The sequence below is a fragment of the Coffea arabica genome, chromosome 10e (genome assembly GCF_036785885.1).
Source record: "Coffea arabica cultivar ET-39 chromosome 10e, Coffea Arabica ET-39 HiFi, whole genome shotgun sequence".
Classification (NCBI taxonomy): domain Eukaryota; kingdom Viridiplantae; phylum Streptophyta; class Magnoliopsida; order Gentianales; family Rubiaceae; genus Coffea; species Coffea arabica.
This window is the reverse complement of record NC_092328.1, coordinates 3,809,671-3,827,281: the sequence shown is the minus strand read 5'-3', so window position 1 is coordinate 3,827,281 and position 17,611 is coordinate 3,809,671. Positions and strand designations below refer to the sequence as shown.

At 37.3% G+C, this 17,611-nt stretch overlaps 2 protein-coding genes across 3 annotated transcripts; both read left to right on the top strand.

Annotated features, from left to right (window-relative positions):
* Positions 1-5,580: 5,580 nt before the first annotated feature.
* Positions 5,581-8,060, top strand: LOC113711152 (WUSCHEL-related homeobox 4). 2 transcript variants are annotated; one of them, XM_027234335.2, is made up of 3 exons: positions 5,581-5,913; positions 6,070-6,369; positions 7,734-8,060. In XM_027234335.2, the coding sequence occupies exons 1-3, from the start codon at positions 5,695-5,697 to the stop codon at positions 7,743-7,745; spliced, it is 531 nt and encodes a 176-aa protein (XP_027090136.1). In that variant the 5' UTR covers positions 5,581-5,694; the 3' UTR covers positions 7,746-8,060. The 2 variants fall into 2 exon arrangements, with proteins under 2 accessions (XP_027090136.1, XP_027090135.1); XM_027234334.2 differs by lacking the exon at positions 7,734-8,060 and adding an exon at positions 6,626-6,968 and having other exon boundaries at positions 5,635-5,913.
* Positions 8,061-10,867: 2,807 nt separating this feature from the next.
* Positions 10,868-15,759, top strand: LOC113712384 (polyadenylate-binding protein 2-like). Its single transcript, XM_027235782.2, has 9 exons — positions 10,868-11,545; positions 12,195-12,313; positions 12,862-13,518; positions 13,663-13,740; positions 13,822-13,911; positions 14,513-14,650; positions 14,787-14,954; positions 15,030-15,230; positions 15,309-15,759. Exons 1-9 carry the CDS (start codon positions 11,257-11,259, stop codon positions 15,543-15,545), a joined length of 1,977 nt encoding a protein of 658 aa, XP_027091583.1. The 5' UTR covers positions 10,868-11,256; the 3' UTR covers positions 15,546-15,759.
* The last annotated feature ends 1,852 nt before the right edge of the window (positions 15,760-17,611 follow it).

The window sequence follows — 17,611 nt, the reverse complement described above, 5'->3', positions numbered from 1 at the left end:
CGTGCAAATGAGCCCTTTTGATCATTAGGGTATGTCCATGCATCCTTAGATTCTTTCTTCGCGGTTGCAATCGAAAGTTGGAATTTTTGTACTGTGGCCTGTGGTGGGCAAGATGTAAAAGGAACACCCAAGGTGTCATGATTATACCTCAACAAAATTAATTTAACGATTATTTCTGAAAATCAACTCCATCTATATATATATATATATGTAATTAGTTATATACAAAAAGTTTTGCTGTTTGATTAATCATTGTAAATTTTGTCACAATTTTGATCCATTTTTCACCGTTCAAATGTTCCGTGGAAACTCAATGTCAAAACATTCTCCAAAAAAAAAAAAATCATTTTTTAGTATATTGATCCAAAAATTAAAAGAAATATAAACGACACGATTGCATAATTTTATAACATTATATAAATTTGGACGGGAATAAATGGAAAGAAAAATAAAGAGAAATTCAATGAAGAGGATCGTAACCCGCCAAAAAAAAAGTATTAACCGTGAAGGCCAAATGCGGGGACAAGGCAAATCCGCGATAACGTTTGGAGCAAAATGAAATATTTTCCGAGCTGAATAATTATTTTGTTCGTAGCAGCCAGCCTACGCATGACAAGTAATAACTTTTTAACCGCCAACGTGTTAAATTCAGGTAAAAATGAACAGAACAGCACAGGAATGAGAAAAATGCACCGCCGGGAAATGTATCTTACGTACGGACAAAATTGAACAGTATTTTAAAACAAAAAGCATATGAAGAGAATTCAAATGCGTGGTACCGACATATCACTGGGGCGTGTCTTTGGGACCGAGGGACAGAGCAGAGCATAGCATGCATGGACAAAGACTTCGAAAAATAAAAAGAATTGGAAATGAAAAGGTATGTATATTCATTCGCGAGTATTCTCTACGTTTTGATTTTCCTAAGGCACTGGTATTGAACATGCAACAAAAGCTGATGATTGTCCAAAACTTTTCACGTCATGGTGGGAAAAAAAAATGAAAGAAGAGAAAACTCATAATTCTTGCTGGAATTTCCATAATAATCATTCACTCCACTTTTTCCCCGCTGGCCGGAAACATATAATTATCTCTCTCCCACGTTTTCATCTTTTATTTTCATATCTTTTTTCTCTGGGCGACTGGGACCGGAGGGCAGATGTTGGGGATGGTTGAGAAAATTTAAAATCAAAAAAAAAAAAGAAAGAAAAAGAATAGGCTTCCTCATTTTTTCTTTGAAGTGCCGACGGATGCTGTCTCAAAACAGCAATTTCATCTCCTTTTCATTGGAAAACCTTCTATGAAGTCTTCGCCAATTGGCCATTTTAGAGACTCTCAAATGCCTTAAGGTTATCAATTTGTATGTTCAACTCTTATTGTCTCATCGGTTCAACTTTTAGCGACTTTTAGTTTGCTCATGATGGATCCATTGATTCAGGCTCTCAAACTTTTTTTTTTTCTAAAAAAATAAAATATAGGACCTCTTCTATACTTAAAAACACACCCTTATCCTCCGATCAGAGAACTTTAAAGAAAAGTAAGGTCTTGTTTAATAACTCAATTCAATAATTAAATTTAATAGGTTCAGATTTTAATATATTTAGACGTGTTTCGTAACAAAAAAAAAAATATAGAACGCCTTAAGTAATTAACTGGTTCTGATTTAATAAGGCATATATGTTGTAGTAATACTAAAATGCGTGCAAGATAAATGTTTTTTCGCTAAAGTTAAGATTGGCTTGACACGCATTATTCTTTTTCGTGACAAGAAGTCCTAACAAACATAGACTAGGTACCGAATTATGAAGCCCTAGGAAACTAGGTTAGAGAATTTTGTATACGACCATAAATTATCCTGTCGCGATTGAAGGTGTTAGCACTACTGTCAATTGTGATCTGCTAACTTTTGGCCGGGAACCGCAATGTCAATATTTGGCATCATAAAACCCATGAAATATGATCGGTCATGGTGTAGATTGACCTTCTGGATGCCAGGACTTGTACTAGAATACTAGAGTACTAAATTATTTTGAATCTTTAGAAGGCCCCCTCTCCCCCAGTAAATTATTCATATAGTAGTAGAGTATCTAAGTAGGTTTTCCGTTTTACGCAGTACATAATTTAATTTTCTTAAATTCTTATGCGGCTAAAAGCCAGGGTTGGAGAAAGTTTTAGTGCAGCTAGCACACAAAACCAATTTTGGTCCTCGCAAGGTTTTACATGAAATTAAGGGTAAAAAATCGCAGCGGCCACAAGATCACGTTTTGGCCATCAAACTATTTTTCGTCAGTAATTGGCCACTAAACAACTTAATCAGTAAATTCGTGACCATTTAGTCGATAATTGCTCTTAATATGTGAAATTAGCAGCACACGTGATAAAGTGCGGGATAATTTTGTCCAATAATCACGCAATCCTATTTCACAGATTAACTGCTAATTTTACAGATTAAGAGCAATTATCGACTAAATGGTCACGAATTTACTGATTAAGTTGTTTAGTGGCCAATTATTGACGAAAAATAATTTGATGGCCAAAATATGGTCTGACCAATAGTTTAGTGGCCGCTGAGATTCTTTACTCTAAAATCAATGTAGTTTAAGTTGAACAAAGTTTTTGTGTAGAGATGACAGATTTACGGCACTTTTAACTAACTAGTTTTACTTTGTCACTGACTTCTATTTAGGCATTTTGTAATATTCGTAGGATTTTAAAAATCCGAATACTGTATACATATACGTGTTATATGTATGTATGCGAATATGGAAACATATTTCCAACAACGACCTATAGAAGTTCGGTGCTCGTGAAGTACGGTGTTTATCACTCCTAGATTTGGTGTTAGCTGGAAATTAAGACCCAGTTTTTTTTTTTTTTTTTTTTTTTTGTATATTTGTAATTGGTTAGTTCCTTTTCTCCAAAAGAAAAAAAAGAAGAAGAAGAGTGAAGTACAGTAGTGTTTAGAAATTGGAAAGAAAGGGATAATAAGGTGCCCTTTGCTTAATGTCAACACGCTAAGAAGTATCTTTTACAACAAAAAAAAAAAAGGATATTCCTCCATTTCAAGGCTGGCAAGGTGCAAATTCACAACGCAATCAAATGCTTGAGATCATGAACAATTTCATACTTCCCAATCCCCACATTGCAGTGCAAGTTCGAGGTTAGGAACAAGACAGAGAAAACTTGAACATCTGATTAGACATTAAGGTCCGAGGTGTACTTGTTCCGGCCACCTGTTTAGATTCTAATGGCCAAATTTGAATTATGAACACAATATTAATTTTTTTGTTTGTTTGTTTGTTTTGTGATTGTACCATGCCGAAGGAGATATTTAGAAGATCGGGTTTTGAAATTATACCACAAATTTGACTTAATGTCGTGGGCAAATCTATGCTGAGGACAAGATTGCACATGCTACTTTCAAGAATATATATTTTCGTGAAACTCTCAGATCTCCATCCATTTCTTCTCTTGAAGCTTTATTGACCGATCAGTCTTCTTTTGCTGCTAGAGTAGAGTGACGATGCATTATTGAGTTTTGGATACCCGAAGCTGAAGCCGAAGCCGCTCTCATTTGATTTAGTCCTCAAAACTATGGCCCGGCTAGCTCATGACAAGCAGATGAGAACAATTAACAGCCAAAATGGAAGGCAATATAATTAACAAGGCATGACAAGCAGATATCTGCATGCACCTTAGATATATTGGTGTTTTTAACCGCAACGGATCTTCTGTCCCATATTTTATCCCATTTTTTATTATATTGCTATTTCTCCTTTATAAACATCATGTTTTAGTTCTTTTTTGTTTCTTTATGATTCAATAATTATTAATTCAGTAAAAAATAAATATAACAGCTTCAAAAAAGTAATATATAATAGAAAATTAAAAAATACAGCAGAAAATGAATAAAAGATCTCATTTTTTATGCATTTTGATTTTTTGAGTTTGTTAAATTTTGTGTATTACTGAATTAGTAGTTATTGGATCTTAAGGAAACAAAAAAGAACTAAAACATGATATTTATGAAGGAAAAATAGCAATATAATAAAAAATGGGACAGAGAATGGCACAGAGTGTGGGACATATGATCCGTTGCGGTTTTTAACATTCTAAATCGTGATCATCAATTATATATATATATATATATATATATATATATATATTTTTTGGGGCAGTACGTAGAGTCCTTCCTGATCAGCTGAAAATTGGCAAGTGTGATTAACTTAAACTAGCTAGCTAATCATATCAGAGTCAAGATCAGTACGTGGCAGACAATGATTATTCGATAGAAAATTGGCAAAGCATAGCAGTACGTAGTGACTAATTAGACAAGGGTGTGAAGGTGTGTGTTTGTTTGAATCATGCATGCAAGAATTTGTGATACAAAAGAGGGATATAAAGTGAGTGAGAGATCGATGGTGGTTTTATACTATTTTGGAAATTGGAACTACAGTTCCCAAAGAAAAAGAAAAGGATTTGAGTTGAGAGAGATGGATGGATAGATAGATTATGGCTTATCAGAGAGATAGAGAGATTTGGTTTAATATGTTTGTTTTTTCAACATGCTCTACCACTAAAAGACGGCATTCAGTTCTTCTCACACCACGACCATATCCGTATCTTAGAAAGCAAAGAGTTCCATTTTCAAGTTTTGGGATTGGAGGAATCTTTTTTCATTCCCTCCCTCTTCACCTTTTTTTAGTGATAAAGTTTAGAAGAGAGCCAAAGAGGCCACCGAAAAGCATACACACCTTATCATGAAAGCAAGAGAGAAAGAATACCACCCCGATCGATTAGACTACCCAACACACGCATATATATATATATATATATATATACACACACACACACACATACATACCATCAATACCTTTAAGAAAATCTAAGTTAAATTAGCAATTAAAGAGCACAAGTCCTTGAAATACATGATTCTTTTGTCCTCAAATTACCAATCAATTATAGTGTGTAAATTTCGTTCTTGGAAGTGTTAATTAAAAACACCACCTACATCTACATGGGCATCCATCTATATATACCATACTTTTTCAATTTTGATATGTGCCTGAATGTATATAATATGGAACGACAATCGTATAAATATCACCAGTCTAATTGAACTCAATATAGCCTCTCGTGGGTAATTTGGGTGGGACTGGTCACCTGTAGTTACAGCAAGATCCTAAGTTCGACCCTCACGTGCTACCGTTGTTGGGTATTTTTGGGGCAAAACTCTGCCCAATCTGGAGAAGTAGCCTCCAGACCCAAAAAAAAAAAAATTAAACTCGATATATATATATATACATATATATTTTTTTGGTGACAACTATTGTACAATCAGTCTTAAATACAGAAAATTTTCTGATACTACAAGACCAATTACAACAGCTAGCACTCATCCACACGCTCTTTTCATCCACACGCTCAATGCACTAATACAATGATAGCACATTTTTCTACATCACACACCCACAAAAACACACTCACTCTCTCTTTTTCTCTACTCCAGATCACTTTTTCTTTCTTTTTTTGAAATGGAAATCCCAAGTCAACCTCACCTCATCATTTGGTCTTGGTTCTTCTAGGCACCACCTCATTTCCCACTTTCTTTTCTTTCTTCCTTCCTTCCTTTCTTTCTTTCTTTCCTTCATCCTTCTATATAATTGCTACACTTTCATCATCAAATTGGCACCCATGGGAAGCATGAAGGTGCATCAGTTTGCACGTGGATTTTGGGAGCATGAACCATCCCTCACGCTTGGCTGCAAGCGTTTACGCCCTCTTGCGCCCAAGCTCTCCAACACCGACAATACTCCCACCACCGTCCCCCCTTTCGATCTCAAGAGCTTCATCAGACCTGAAAGCGGCCCCAGAAAGCTCGGATCCTCAGACGACAAGAGAGAAACTGCCCATGTAATTTAACAATTTCAGACCCTCAATTAATTCACGTACATGTATTGCATGGCAGTAACTTACAAAGGACGTCAAGCATGTAGCTAGTTTCGGTGATGAACTTGTTTAAGGATACTGGAAATATAGTTGCTGAGCTTATGATGATTTGACATGCAGGTGGATACACACCCGGGAGGGACGAGGTGGAATCCAACCCAAGAGCAAATAGGTATACTAGAAATGCTGTACAGAGGGGGCATGAGGACTCCAAATGCTCAACAAATTGAACAAATCACGGCACAGCTGGGAAAGTATGGAAAGATAGAGGGGAAAAATGTGTTTTACTGGTTCCAAAACCACAAAGCACGCGAGAGGCAGAAGCAAAAGCGCAATAATCTCGGCCTTAACCATAGTCCAAGAGCTCCTGGTGTCACCACCACCACTACCATTAGTAGTTCTTTAACACATGAGTCAAGGGTACGTCTCATCTTCATAATTGATTTTGTTTTTGTTCTTAACCTTCTATATATATACTTTGGAGAGTTTGAAGTTGGTACAGTTATTTATCAAGAATTTAAGACTTTAATCTCCCTAGTCTGAAGATATAATTTCGTACAAAAAAAAGCTGTCATTTTTTGGTTTTACTTCATTAGGGTATACATTATGATGCGCTGCTAGCTCAAAAAGTCAAAATGAAGTGCTTAACATGTTGAGGACATGTTAATTTGTGTAGGGAGACTTTGGGAGAGAAGAAGATAGTCCTTACAAGAGAAAGTGCAGGTCATGGACTTTTGAATGCTTGGAAGAGGACAAGAGATATTGTAGAAATGAGGGAGATAGGACCCTAGAACTCTTCCCATTGCACCCAGAGAACAGATGAAAACTTCAAGGCAAAATTCAAGAATCTTTCATCTCGGTTTCAGTTGTAATTTGCTTAATTTCATGCAGTACTTTTCTTGCTTTTTTTCTTTCTTTGTTTCGGGAAAGAAGAAAGACAAGTATTGTATCTTTGTACCCTGATCATGATCCTGATCCTCCTTATTCTGTTCCTAACCTGAAACCAAAGTGTTTCTGTCTCTCGTTGGAAAATGTTGCTACTACCACGACTCTTTTTTTCCAATATTCTGTCGCGGCTGATCGGCCCTTTTGACTATAGCGATTTTGTTTTCCTTAGCTTTTAGGTTAAAAGTTACGAAACCGTGACAGTAGGACACTGAAGTCCACGAACCTCCATCTTCCGTTCATATCCTACTCCCACTTCCCACATAGTACTACTATTTTAGACTTCAAAACTGATAAAGATGGTTTGTCTCTTGCCTTTCATGAAACAGTATCAATCAATGAAATCTAAATTGGAATGCCAATATATACAGTACTCAAGTTCAACTAGCTAGAATTGTTTTTTTTTTTTTTTTTTTGTGCGACTTTTGCTAAGCAACAAATTCATTCAGGGCCTTGCACATTTGTGTATATTTCTAGTAGTGGTTTGTGGGGTCGAAGATCAGTTATAGATATGACATGTTGTTGGTGGGAAATTAAGGAGTTTGGAAAGGGATCCTAGAATTTAAATTACTAGACTAGAGAAGTCTGGTTTGTATACAGTGATCTTGGGTGGAGGGAATTACACGTCCATTTCTTTCTTCTTCAATATTTGACGTTTCATGTAAAGCTGATGTCCACAGCATGGTCGTATTTGTAGCTTTACCCTACTGATCAAGACCGCACCTTTTATTAACTTTTTGTATTTTGCTTGATGCTTCTTTGTTAGTTTAGCATAATTTCTGGTCGATTGGTTAATGAGGGATGATTTTTCGATTAACTCCTGCGTTTGTTTAAATCAGGTAGGTGTGTGAGGGTTATTTATCGATTTCGATAAGAAGTTAACGAAGGATGGGATTAATTCGGCCCAGGTGTGGTTCTGCAACGCCGCGTATGATTATTGACTAATTCCACCTGAGACACACAAGGTTTAGTGCATGTAATCATTCATATTCTTAGCTCTAATCCTTAATGATTGGCCTATGAAATTACATTACCTTTCAAATTTGACCTAAAGTATAACTAATCATTTATTGGACGGATCGGCGCCAGCTGCTAGTCCGATTGTCATCTGAAGATGATGATGAGATCTGCTTTAATAACGTTGCATGTAAAGCTTTGGTGCAACTTTTCTTTCTAAATGTATATATTAGGCTTTAAACATAATCAAATCAAATTCGTTTTGATTGAGTAAAGTTTAAACGGCCACATAGTTTAATAATTTGGGATAATATCAGAAACCTCCCTTGAGATTTTCCTTATTATCACTTGGCAACACTAAGGTTTTAAAAATATCACTTACCTCCCTTACTTTTATTATTTATGTTACAAAATTTTTATAAACCCTAAACTACTCTTTCATTTGTTAAATAAAAATATTCCTGATCCACTTTGTTAATTTCAAGAAAATCATCATCTAAAAAACAATCTCTTATAATACTACATCATAATGTTATACCCCATAAAAATATAAATTTGTAAAACAAAAGATATTTGAAGAGAAATACACTTGCACCAATTTAACTCTATATGTTCAAAGCCGATTTCTTATGAACTTTTATTTTTCTTTTTCAACATCTTTTGAACCTTTGCTTAAACCATTAAATTGTACCAATCATTATAAAAATCAACTCAAAATAAGCAAATAAATCATACTCCACTTTATCACAATTACAAAAAATATAAGATAAAAAATTTAATTTATTATAATTTATAAATAAAATATTGCATAGTCATGCAAAAAATGAGTAAAAAAGAATGATGGAGAAAAGAGAAAGAGAAAAAAGTGATTTTTTAAAAAATTTGTGAGTTCCATTTATTTGATATGTGAATTATGTGTCAAATGAGGGTTAATATAATCTTTTTGCAATTATTAGGAGAGGTAAATGATATTTCAAAAAATCTCAGGGGTATCAAGTGATATTAGGAGAAACCTCAAGGGAGGTTTCTGATATTATCCCTAATAATTGTACATCTCCTTTGGTAAGTGTTAGTATACCTGAAGAAAAAAATTAAGAATAGTTTCTTTATGGTTTTCTTCCTGTGCTCAGTTCGTTAGAGGCTATACAATGTCCTTGTTGTTCGGAAAAGCTATTTTTCCACCAAAATTTTTTTACGTTTTTTCATGAATACATTTATCAATTAACTTTTTATTTCACATATATTAAATCACTATAATACGATTTTTTTACAAAAAACTCTAGAAAATGATTCATTTTACGATTCTTCTTCAAATGATTACTAGTAGATTAACACTTGATTAATCAACAAAACACACCCTGCCTAGAGAATTCTTCATGCTTTTTGGTGGAAAACCGCTATTTTTGGATTGCAATTTTCTAAAAAAAAATTATTATATTTTTCGTGAACATATTTTTTAATCATTTTTTTTATCTCTCATATATTAAATCATACGCTAAAAGGAAAAATAAAAAGGTCAAAATTGAAATTGCACTTAAGTCCATGGAAATGAGCTCAGAGACGTATATGTCAAGCTGCAATTAGTTTGTGTTCATGAAGGTCGTTTAAAGCATGCATGATTAGTTGATTGTCTACGGGATTTCCCTGTCTCAATACTTCTTAAGACACACAATTCCAAACCATCAAAATTAATCGTCAGTTAATTAATGATCTCTGGCCAAACTAACGCAGAGACCAATTATTAATTTATCATACTAAGCGACTTCGGAATATTAGGGCTTTTCTTCATCCATCCATCATACCACTACACCTGTATATCAAAGTTCAGACCTGGTTATAAATAATAAAAAAAAAAAGTGGGAGAAAAAAAGAAAACAAAGAAATCATCGTCTCAATCACAAGAGTACCTACTCATCACCTCGACAATATTCTATCACAACTCACAAGTGGGAATTGTGATCTCTTTTCTCCTTTTTTTTCATCTCAATAGCTTGAAACTCTTTAACTTACATCATTTTGAGGAATATGCCACAAACCCATTCATTTCACTTTTTCCTTTTTTAAACAATTAGTGACAGCTATTATGTCTTAGTTTGTACTCGTTCTTAAGTTACATATTAATCAAATAAAGTTTGTATAACTTATCCTTTTCAAAAGTTTCAATTCTTTTGATTTCAAAAAAAAAAATGATCAAGCTAGAAATTTAAAAAACCACCGGCCTTTGGGTTAGTGCGCGACCACCAATGCATTAAAGCTTAGTGGGGTGGAAGGCAAATTCGCCACATTAAAAAGTGACTCTCCTCAAAAAATTCAGACGGGTGCACGGTGCGTAGTGCAGCCGTCTAGTCCGATGGTGGTTTAGTCCCCGTATTGACAAAATAATTTGTCATAGAGTGGTTGTAACAAAAATATTCATCAATGATCAAAAGAGTGGGAAATTGAATAGTGAATTATTTACACAAATTTATTTAGTTGTATCATAAACATATTTTTCGATCACCATCTTATCTTACATACATTACATCAAAAAAAGTGAGATAGCATTTTTTTTTTCAAAAATTTATCATGAATAATCTACTATCCAAACATTTGTGTTTAATTGGGCTTTCACTTCTCACATATAGACATTTTCATGTTGTGTCATTTCCCCCAGCAAAAACGATTGATTTTTAATACTATATATCGAAACCAAAAGATAGAAATGTTTTTCTTGAGGAAGGAAATGATAGACATGAAAATACTACGTAGTTTTCTTTCGTAGATTGTAAAAAGTGAGAGGAATACAGCCGAGAGATGACATTAGCCCACGGCTAGATTCAACCACGCTACTAAAACTCCCATGCACATTTCCCCACGTGTCACAATCAAACTGAACCTGAAATGTTGATCAAAAACATCTAACGGCGTCCACAAGCAAACTGAAACCGAATCGTGAATCTATCTCACCGTTCAGTCTAAAATGTAACCGCCAAGTGGGACCCCTATTAGAATCCAACGGTGGAGACCTAACCCCGTTAGGGTTTCTCATACGTCACCACCGTTTGGGTGCTTCATTATAAACCTCACTGTTGTCTTCTTGCCTGTTGCGGTGCAGTTCCCCCTGCCCTCCCCTGCCGTAAAATCCAAAAAAAAAAAAACCAAAATTTTTTGCCCTTTTTCTTCTTCTTCTTCTTCATCTCCTTCTTCTTTTTTTTTTCTTTTTAATACAAAATCTATTGATATATAGTAAAAATCATCTCTATCTATCCATCGTCTTCATTGTTCGTTCGGATCCTCCGACGATTTTATATTTTTGTCCCAATTTCATCACGCCCTCCGCCTTTTCTTTAATTTACCCAAAAATTACAGTCATAGTAATTTAGGAGGGGGAAATTAAATAAGTTTTATTTTTGAGAAAAGGAAAAAATGGCGCAGATTCAGGTGCAGAATGCGGGAGTGACAGCTGGGCCGAATGGAGTGGCGGCTCCGGCTGGTGGTGCTGCTGTGGCGGCAGCAGCGGCTCCCATTGGTGGAGGGAATCAGTTTTTGTCAACCTCGCTTTACGTGGGTGACCTGGACGTCAACGTGACGGACTCCCAATTGTACGATCTGTTCAACCAGGTGGGACAAGTGGTTTCGGTTAGGGTCTGTAGGGACCTCAGCACTCGCCGCTCACTCTGCTATGGCTACGTCAACTATAGCAATCCTCAGGATGGTAAAGCTTGTTTCTTCTTTTCTATTCTCTTTTTCCTGTATAAGTTCCCCTGGCATTTATGTATATGAATGATTTTCTATGATATAGGGACTTGCATTGTGGTCTTTGTTGGAATGTAGGATTTGCATGAGGGTATTCTGTAACGTCTTATGCTTTGGTGTGTGATAATTGATGGGTAGGCATACTTCTGGATGCTTGACAAGATTGCGTGTTGTGCCTAAAGTTTAGAATTTTTAGGTTTTTGAACAACGCAAGTCAGCTGTAAGCTGGTCAGCTATTGCTGTTAATTTATTTTCAGTTTGACACTTTGATTCGGGTGTGGCTCCAATTCTGGCGATAAGTCTATCTACTAGCTTTGTTTGTAGTTTATGGATAGATGAAAAATACATATTGCTACCCTTCCCTTTGCTTTTATAGGTTGATTTTATATCACCTTCCTTTTGCGGCTCCACACGTAGGCTGCTGCTTGTCTATTACCATCCAAATGTTAGAGAGAAGTAATGTACACTAGTCTGTGTAAATTTACTTGATATTCTTTTTACTGATTTCTTGGCGATATGATAGCATCTCTTTGTCTGTTTATTTAAGTTTTCTACCTGAAGTTCATTTCCATTAAATTTACTACCAATACCGTTTTTCTTTGTTTCAGCTACAAGGGCAATGGATGTGTTAAACTTCACTCCTATCAATGGCAAGTCGATCAGGATCATGTACTCTCATCGAGACCCTAGCATCCGTAAGAGTGGGACTGCAAATATCTTTATCAAGGTATTATCAATTGTCAACTGTCCATCATTATTCATTGATCCATCATTATTCATTGATCAGGCTTGAGTATAGCACTGCCAAGGCATGTTGCTAGGGTTGCTGTGCAATTAGTATTAAATGAATAACGATGCTAAATAACTTTTCAGTTATTAGGGTTATTACTTGCCCCTATCTAATGCACCATGCGGGTCCCTTTGTTTATTCTGGGTATAGTCTTACTTGGCATGACATGGATTAAAAATTTTTTATTGTTGATAAAGCACTGAACAAATTTCAGTTTTTAGATTATTTGCTTTGTTCTAGTACACTTCAGTAGCCTCCTTTGGCCCATGAGCATCAAATCTGATTGAACGATGCTGTGCATTGTAAATTTTCTAGCCTAATTCTGTGATCTTGAAGAATTAATAAAACACTGTTGTACAGTTCTTTCTCTCTTGAGATTTTATGCTTTATATTCTTAAAGCACCACCAGGGTTAAATGTTACTGTACTATGCCATTGTCTTATGCATGCTTTGTGTGGAGTATTGAATTGTTCTTGTCTGTGCAGAATCTGGACAAGGCAATTGACAACAAAGCTTTGCATGATACATTCTCAACCTTTGGCAACATTCTTTCATGCAAGATAGCTACTGACGGCAATGGCCAATCTAAGGGTTATGGTTTTGTTCAATTTGACCATGAAGAATCTGCTCAGACTGCCATTGATAAGTTGAATGGAATGCTTATTAACGATAAGCAAGTGTATGTTGGTCAGTTCCTTCGTAAGCAGGAGAGAGAGTCCGCCTTCAGTAGGACCAAATTTAACAATGTCTATGTGAAAAATCTATCAGAGTCTACCACAGATGATGATCTAAAGAAAATTTTTGGGGAGCATGGAGCAATCACTAGTGCAGTGGTGATGAGGGATGCAGATGGAAAATCCAAGTGTTTTGGGTTTGTCAACTTTGAGAATGCAGATGATGCTGCCAAAGCTGTTGATGCTCTTAATGGAAAAAAATATGATGACAAGGAGTGGTATGTTGGAAAAGCCCAAAAGAAGTCTGAAAGAGAGCAAGAGCTCAAGAGTCAATTTGAGCAAACGGCAAAGGAAGTGGTAGACAAATATCAAGGTTTGAATTTATATGTAAAGAACCTGGATGACAGCATTGATGATGATAAACTTAAGGAACTGTTTTCGGATTTTGGCACCATAACCTCATGCAAGGTGCATATTCAAATCTCTCTAGTTTTTTTTTTAATTGATCCTCTTGTCCTATACTTCCTTTCCATCTCTCCATGTTGGAGTATCCTTCAAATGTTCACCTTGGTTTGTTCATGTCCTCCTAACTACATTCTTGATTTGTTTTAGGTTATGCAGGATCCTAGTGGTATTAGCAGAGGATCAGGTTTTGTAGCTTTCACAACTCCTGAAGAAGCTTCTAGAGCTGTACGATGATAAATTAGATTATGTTTCTATTATATGGGGAATGGTGAGAAGCTAACTAGGTTGTTTCCTTCTTGTTAATAGCTTTCTGAGATGAATGGAAAGATGGTGATCAGCAAGCCACTTTATGTTGCACTGGCGCAGAGGAAAGAAGAGCGAAAAGCAAGATTACAGGTCTCGTGCTTTCAGGAGATTTCTCCTTTGCTGCTTTTATTTATGTTTTCTGGTTGCTTTTGTGGATGACATATAAGAATTCTTCGCCTGCTGGCACTTAATTTAACATGCTTTCATATGGCATATTGATTTTTCCTGCATGAGACTCTCCTTGCCAAATGCTGTTATTTGCATCCTTTTGCATATTCTGGGTGTCAAATCTCTATTTTCATTGGTTATGTCAGTCATAAGAAAAAAGTACACAATGTCTATTAGAATATGAGTGGATGGTTGATGGTTGAATTTTCTTAGTAGTGCTTAAAAATTTCAATAATTTAGTTGTCATATCCATTTAGATTTTTAGCATTCTCAGCTTACATGTATACTGGATTTTGAGCTTTCCTATTTTGCTGTATTTGTTGTTCAGTTTTGGTCTCAAATTTTCGTTTCTGAAATTTAAGGGTTCCATGGGACCTAAAGCAGAAATAGTAGTAATTATGTGCTGCAATTTGTCATAGCTGAATCGTTATGACAATGCCTTGCAGAAGCGTGTTTTGTGTGGCTTAGGCTGAATGTGGTACTGTAATTCTTGACAGACTTCATCATTTTGATGTTAATGCAGGCTCAGTTTGCGCAAATGAGGCCTGTTGCAATAGGGCCAACTATTGCTCCTAGAATGCCTCTTTATCCTCCTGGTGGTCCTGCTATTGGACAACATCTATATTATGGGCAAGCTCCTCCTACTATAATCCCTCCACAGGTTATAGCTTGTCCTTTGACTGCTGTATTTGCCATTACATTTCTTCCCCTCCCCGCCTCCCCCCCCCCTTCCTTTTGCTCTTTTTTTTTTCTTCTCTTCTTGTGGCAGTACTCTTAAATGGGATAAGCATTTTTAGGCTGGATTTGGATATCAGCAGCAGCTTGTACCTGGAATGCGACCTGGTGGAGCTCCTTTGCCAAATTTCTTTGTGCCACTGGTCCAGCAAGGCCAGCGGCCTGGTGGAAGGCGTGGAGCAGGGCCAGTGCAACATGCCCAGCAGCCAGTGCCATTGATGCAGCAGCAGGTTGGTCTCTTACTGTATATGTTATGTATGTATTTTTTCGTGTAACAGAACTAAGGTCAAATATTTGTTTGTCAGATGCTACCAAGGGGACGGATGTTTAGGTATCCACCTGGCCGCAGTGTTCCTGATGTGCGAATGCCTGGTGTAGCAGGAGGCGTTCTCTCTCCATATGACATGGGTGGGACGCTTCCCCGAGAAGGTACCATTGGTCAGCCAATGCCAACTACCGCTCTGGCATCTGCGCTTGCAAATGCATCCCCAGAACAGCAACGCACGGTAGGATATAACATTTTATATGAAGCTTCAGTAAATAGGTTTTGTCTAGATGGTTGTTAACATGTTTCTATGCTGCAGATGTTGGGTGAAAATCTGTATCCCTTGGTTGATCAGCTGGAGCCTGATTATGCAGCCAAAGTTACAGGCATGCTTCTGGAGATGGACCAGACAGAGGTCTTGCATCTACTGGAATCACCAGATGCTTTAAAGGCAAAAGTTGCTGAGGCAATGGAGGTCCTGCAGAATGTTCAGCAGGGAAGCGGCCCAGCTGATCAGCTAGCCTCACTTTCCCTGAGTGACAGCATCGTTTCCTGAGCGCGTGAAGTGATGAGAATGCAAGAAATGAGTTTTTGATAGAATCAAGATCAATATCTTTGGTAGGGAAGGAATTAGATTCTAGAACTGAGTTTTCGAATGATAGATTGGAATTTTGAACCTGGCGGAGTTAGTTTTATTCTCATCTTATTTTTGGATATTGTTTAGAGAGTTAATGGCTGGTAATTTGTTTTTAAAACTGTTTTTGAGATGATTTCCAGGATTATAATACTAGAAGAGAAAACTGCTCGAGCGCTAAGGTCTCTGCAGGAACCACCCGGTACATGAGAGGAAGGCAAATCTGACCTGGGGTGTCGACTAAGCCTATACGTTTTTGGATGTAGTACAGAGGGGGCCGACTTAGAGAAACCTATGAGCCAGTGCGTGTTTTCGCGGTGTCTGAGTGCTCCTAAAATAAAAATTATAGAACCAGTACTGATAGTAGAGGAGTCCGACTCTGAGACGGGGTGTCTTTTCAACAAACTTGGGAGTCCCTTCGAAATCAATTATTTTTTAGTTCCATGCAATCGCCGACAGTAGGGTTGGTTTTTCTCTTCAGCATTTTCGGCGGCTGGTAAGAATTTGCGAATTCATCCCTTTTTATTTTAGTTTATTTTTTGGACAACCCCAACTGATTCTCCCTGGCCAGGCAAACAATAATAGTATGATGCTCACCAGCACGTTACGCGCAGTTCTATATACTACTGTATTGGTTCAAAGTATCCGAAAATTAACTCCCATGTTGCCCCAGAAGGATATCCTAGTCAGTGTATACAACTAAAAATTCAATAGATAAAAGAATGAATGGGGTTTTCAACTTTGTGGACTGGCGCCAAGTATAGGCGGAGTAGGACTTGCTAAAGTAGCAGCAATGAGTTTCCCTAATTGGGATTTATCATCATATCTCACAGTGCTTTATCTTCGTCGTATCTCACAGTAACCAAACCAGTTTACTTGTCACAACAATGGATATCCTTTCGCCCAAAATTAAATTGTAGAGTCGTGAACCACGAAGCCCACACCTCGTTTCTACTGAGTGCTGCTGACCATTCGCATTCAAGTCACGGAGATGACTGATGGCATCTGCATTGGACGTTCCGCTAATCATATGCTGGTGGATTGGACATCATCTTCAACACATTGGTCTGAGATATTTAAAGCAAACAAATACTCGGGGGAAGGAAAACATGACCATCCGCAGTGCAGACCAGCAACCCGTGGACATTGGTTTCCTGAGGGGATGCATATGGTCCAAACTCTCAGTCAGCCTCCCAGCCCAGTAGTAGCATTCACTCGCCGTCACCAATTACTCAAGAGCGTACAAGAAGCGCCTAGATGGATCATGGAAGTTTCCACCTTCCAGGCTCTGTATCAGCTCATGCCCGGAGGTGTATCATGAGGGCTTGAAACCTGAGCCCGGCTCACAAAACACAATAATGTCATATGAAATGTTAATAACAGATTAAGGCTAAATCCACCTTTATCAGATGATTACTTGGGTAACTGCATACAGACAGTGGCAGCAACAGCTACTTGCGGAGAAATGGATTGGGATGGGCAGCCTGGAAGTTGCATCAACTGGTGATCACACTTGCAAAGATGCGGATTCCCTTCAAAACCACCCCTGAACCATTGCGTCTGAGCTAATTCAGATCATGGCGTCTTCACACAAATGCAGAAAGGCCTCCCTTCCTTCCGCCAAGTCTCCAGAATCAAGTAAAAGTAAAAACCAAATCAAGGACCCCCTGAAGATGCTCAACGGACTCCCCCTCCCTCAACATCCTCCGTTTCTACCAGTTATCAGGTCATCTTGCAACACTGAAACAAGAAAATCGGCCCTTCATGTGCCCCTTTATATTGACTGCACCGGCGATGCGATAACAGTCCTGGGGCTAGATTTGTTCACGCATCCATGCACTTCACACCGGATAGATACTACAGTTTCGCAGCATTCCAGTCAATGAGTAAACCGATGTCCCCTCAACTAGGTGGACTCGTTATTTCTGGAGTTCTTGTGCTTTAATGTAGACGAAAACGAACTGTATTATGTCAGAAATCTGTAAATC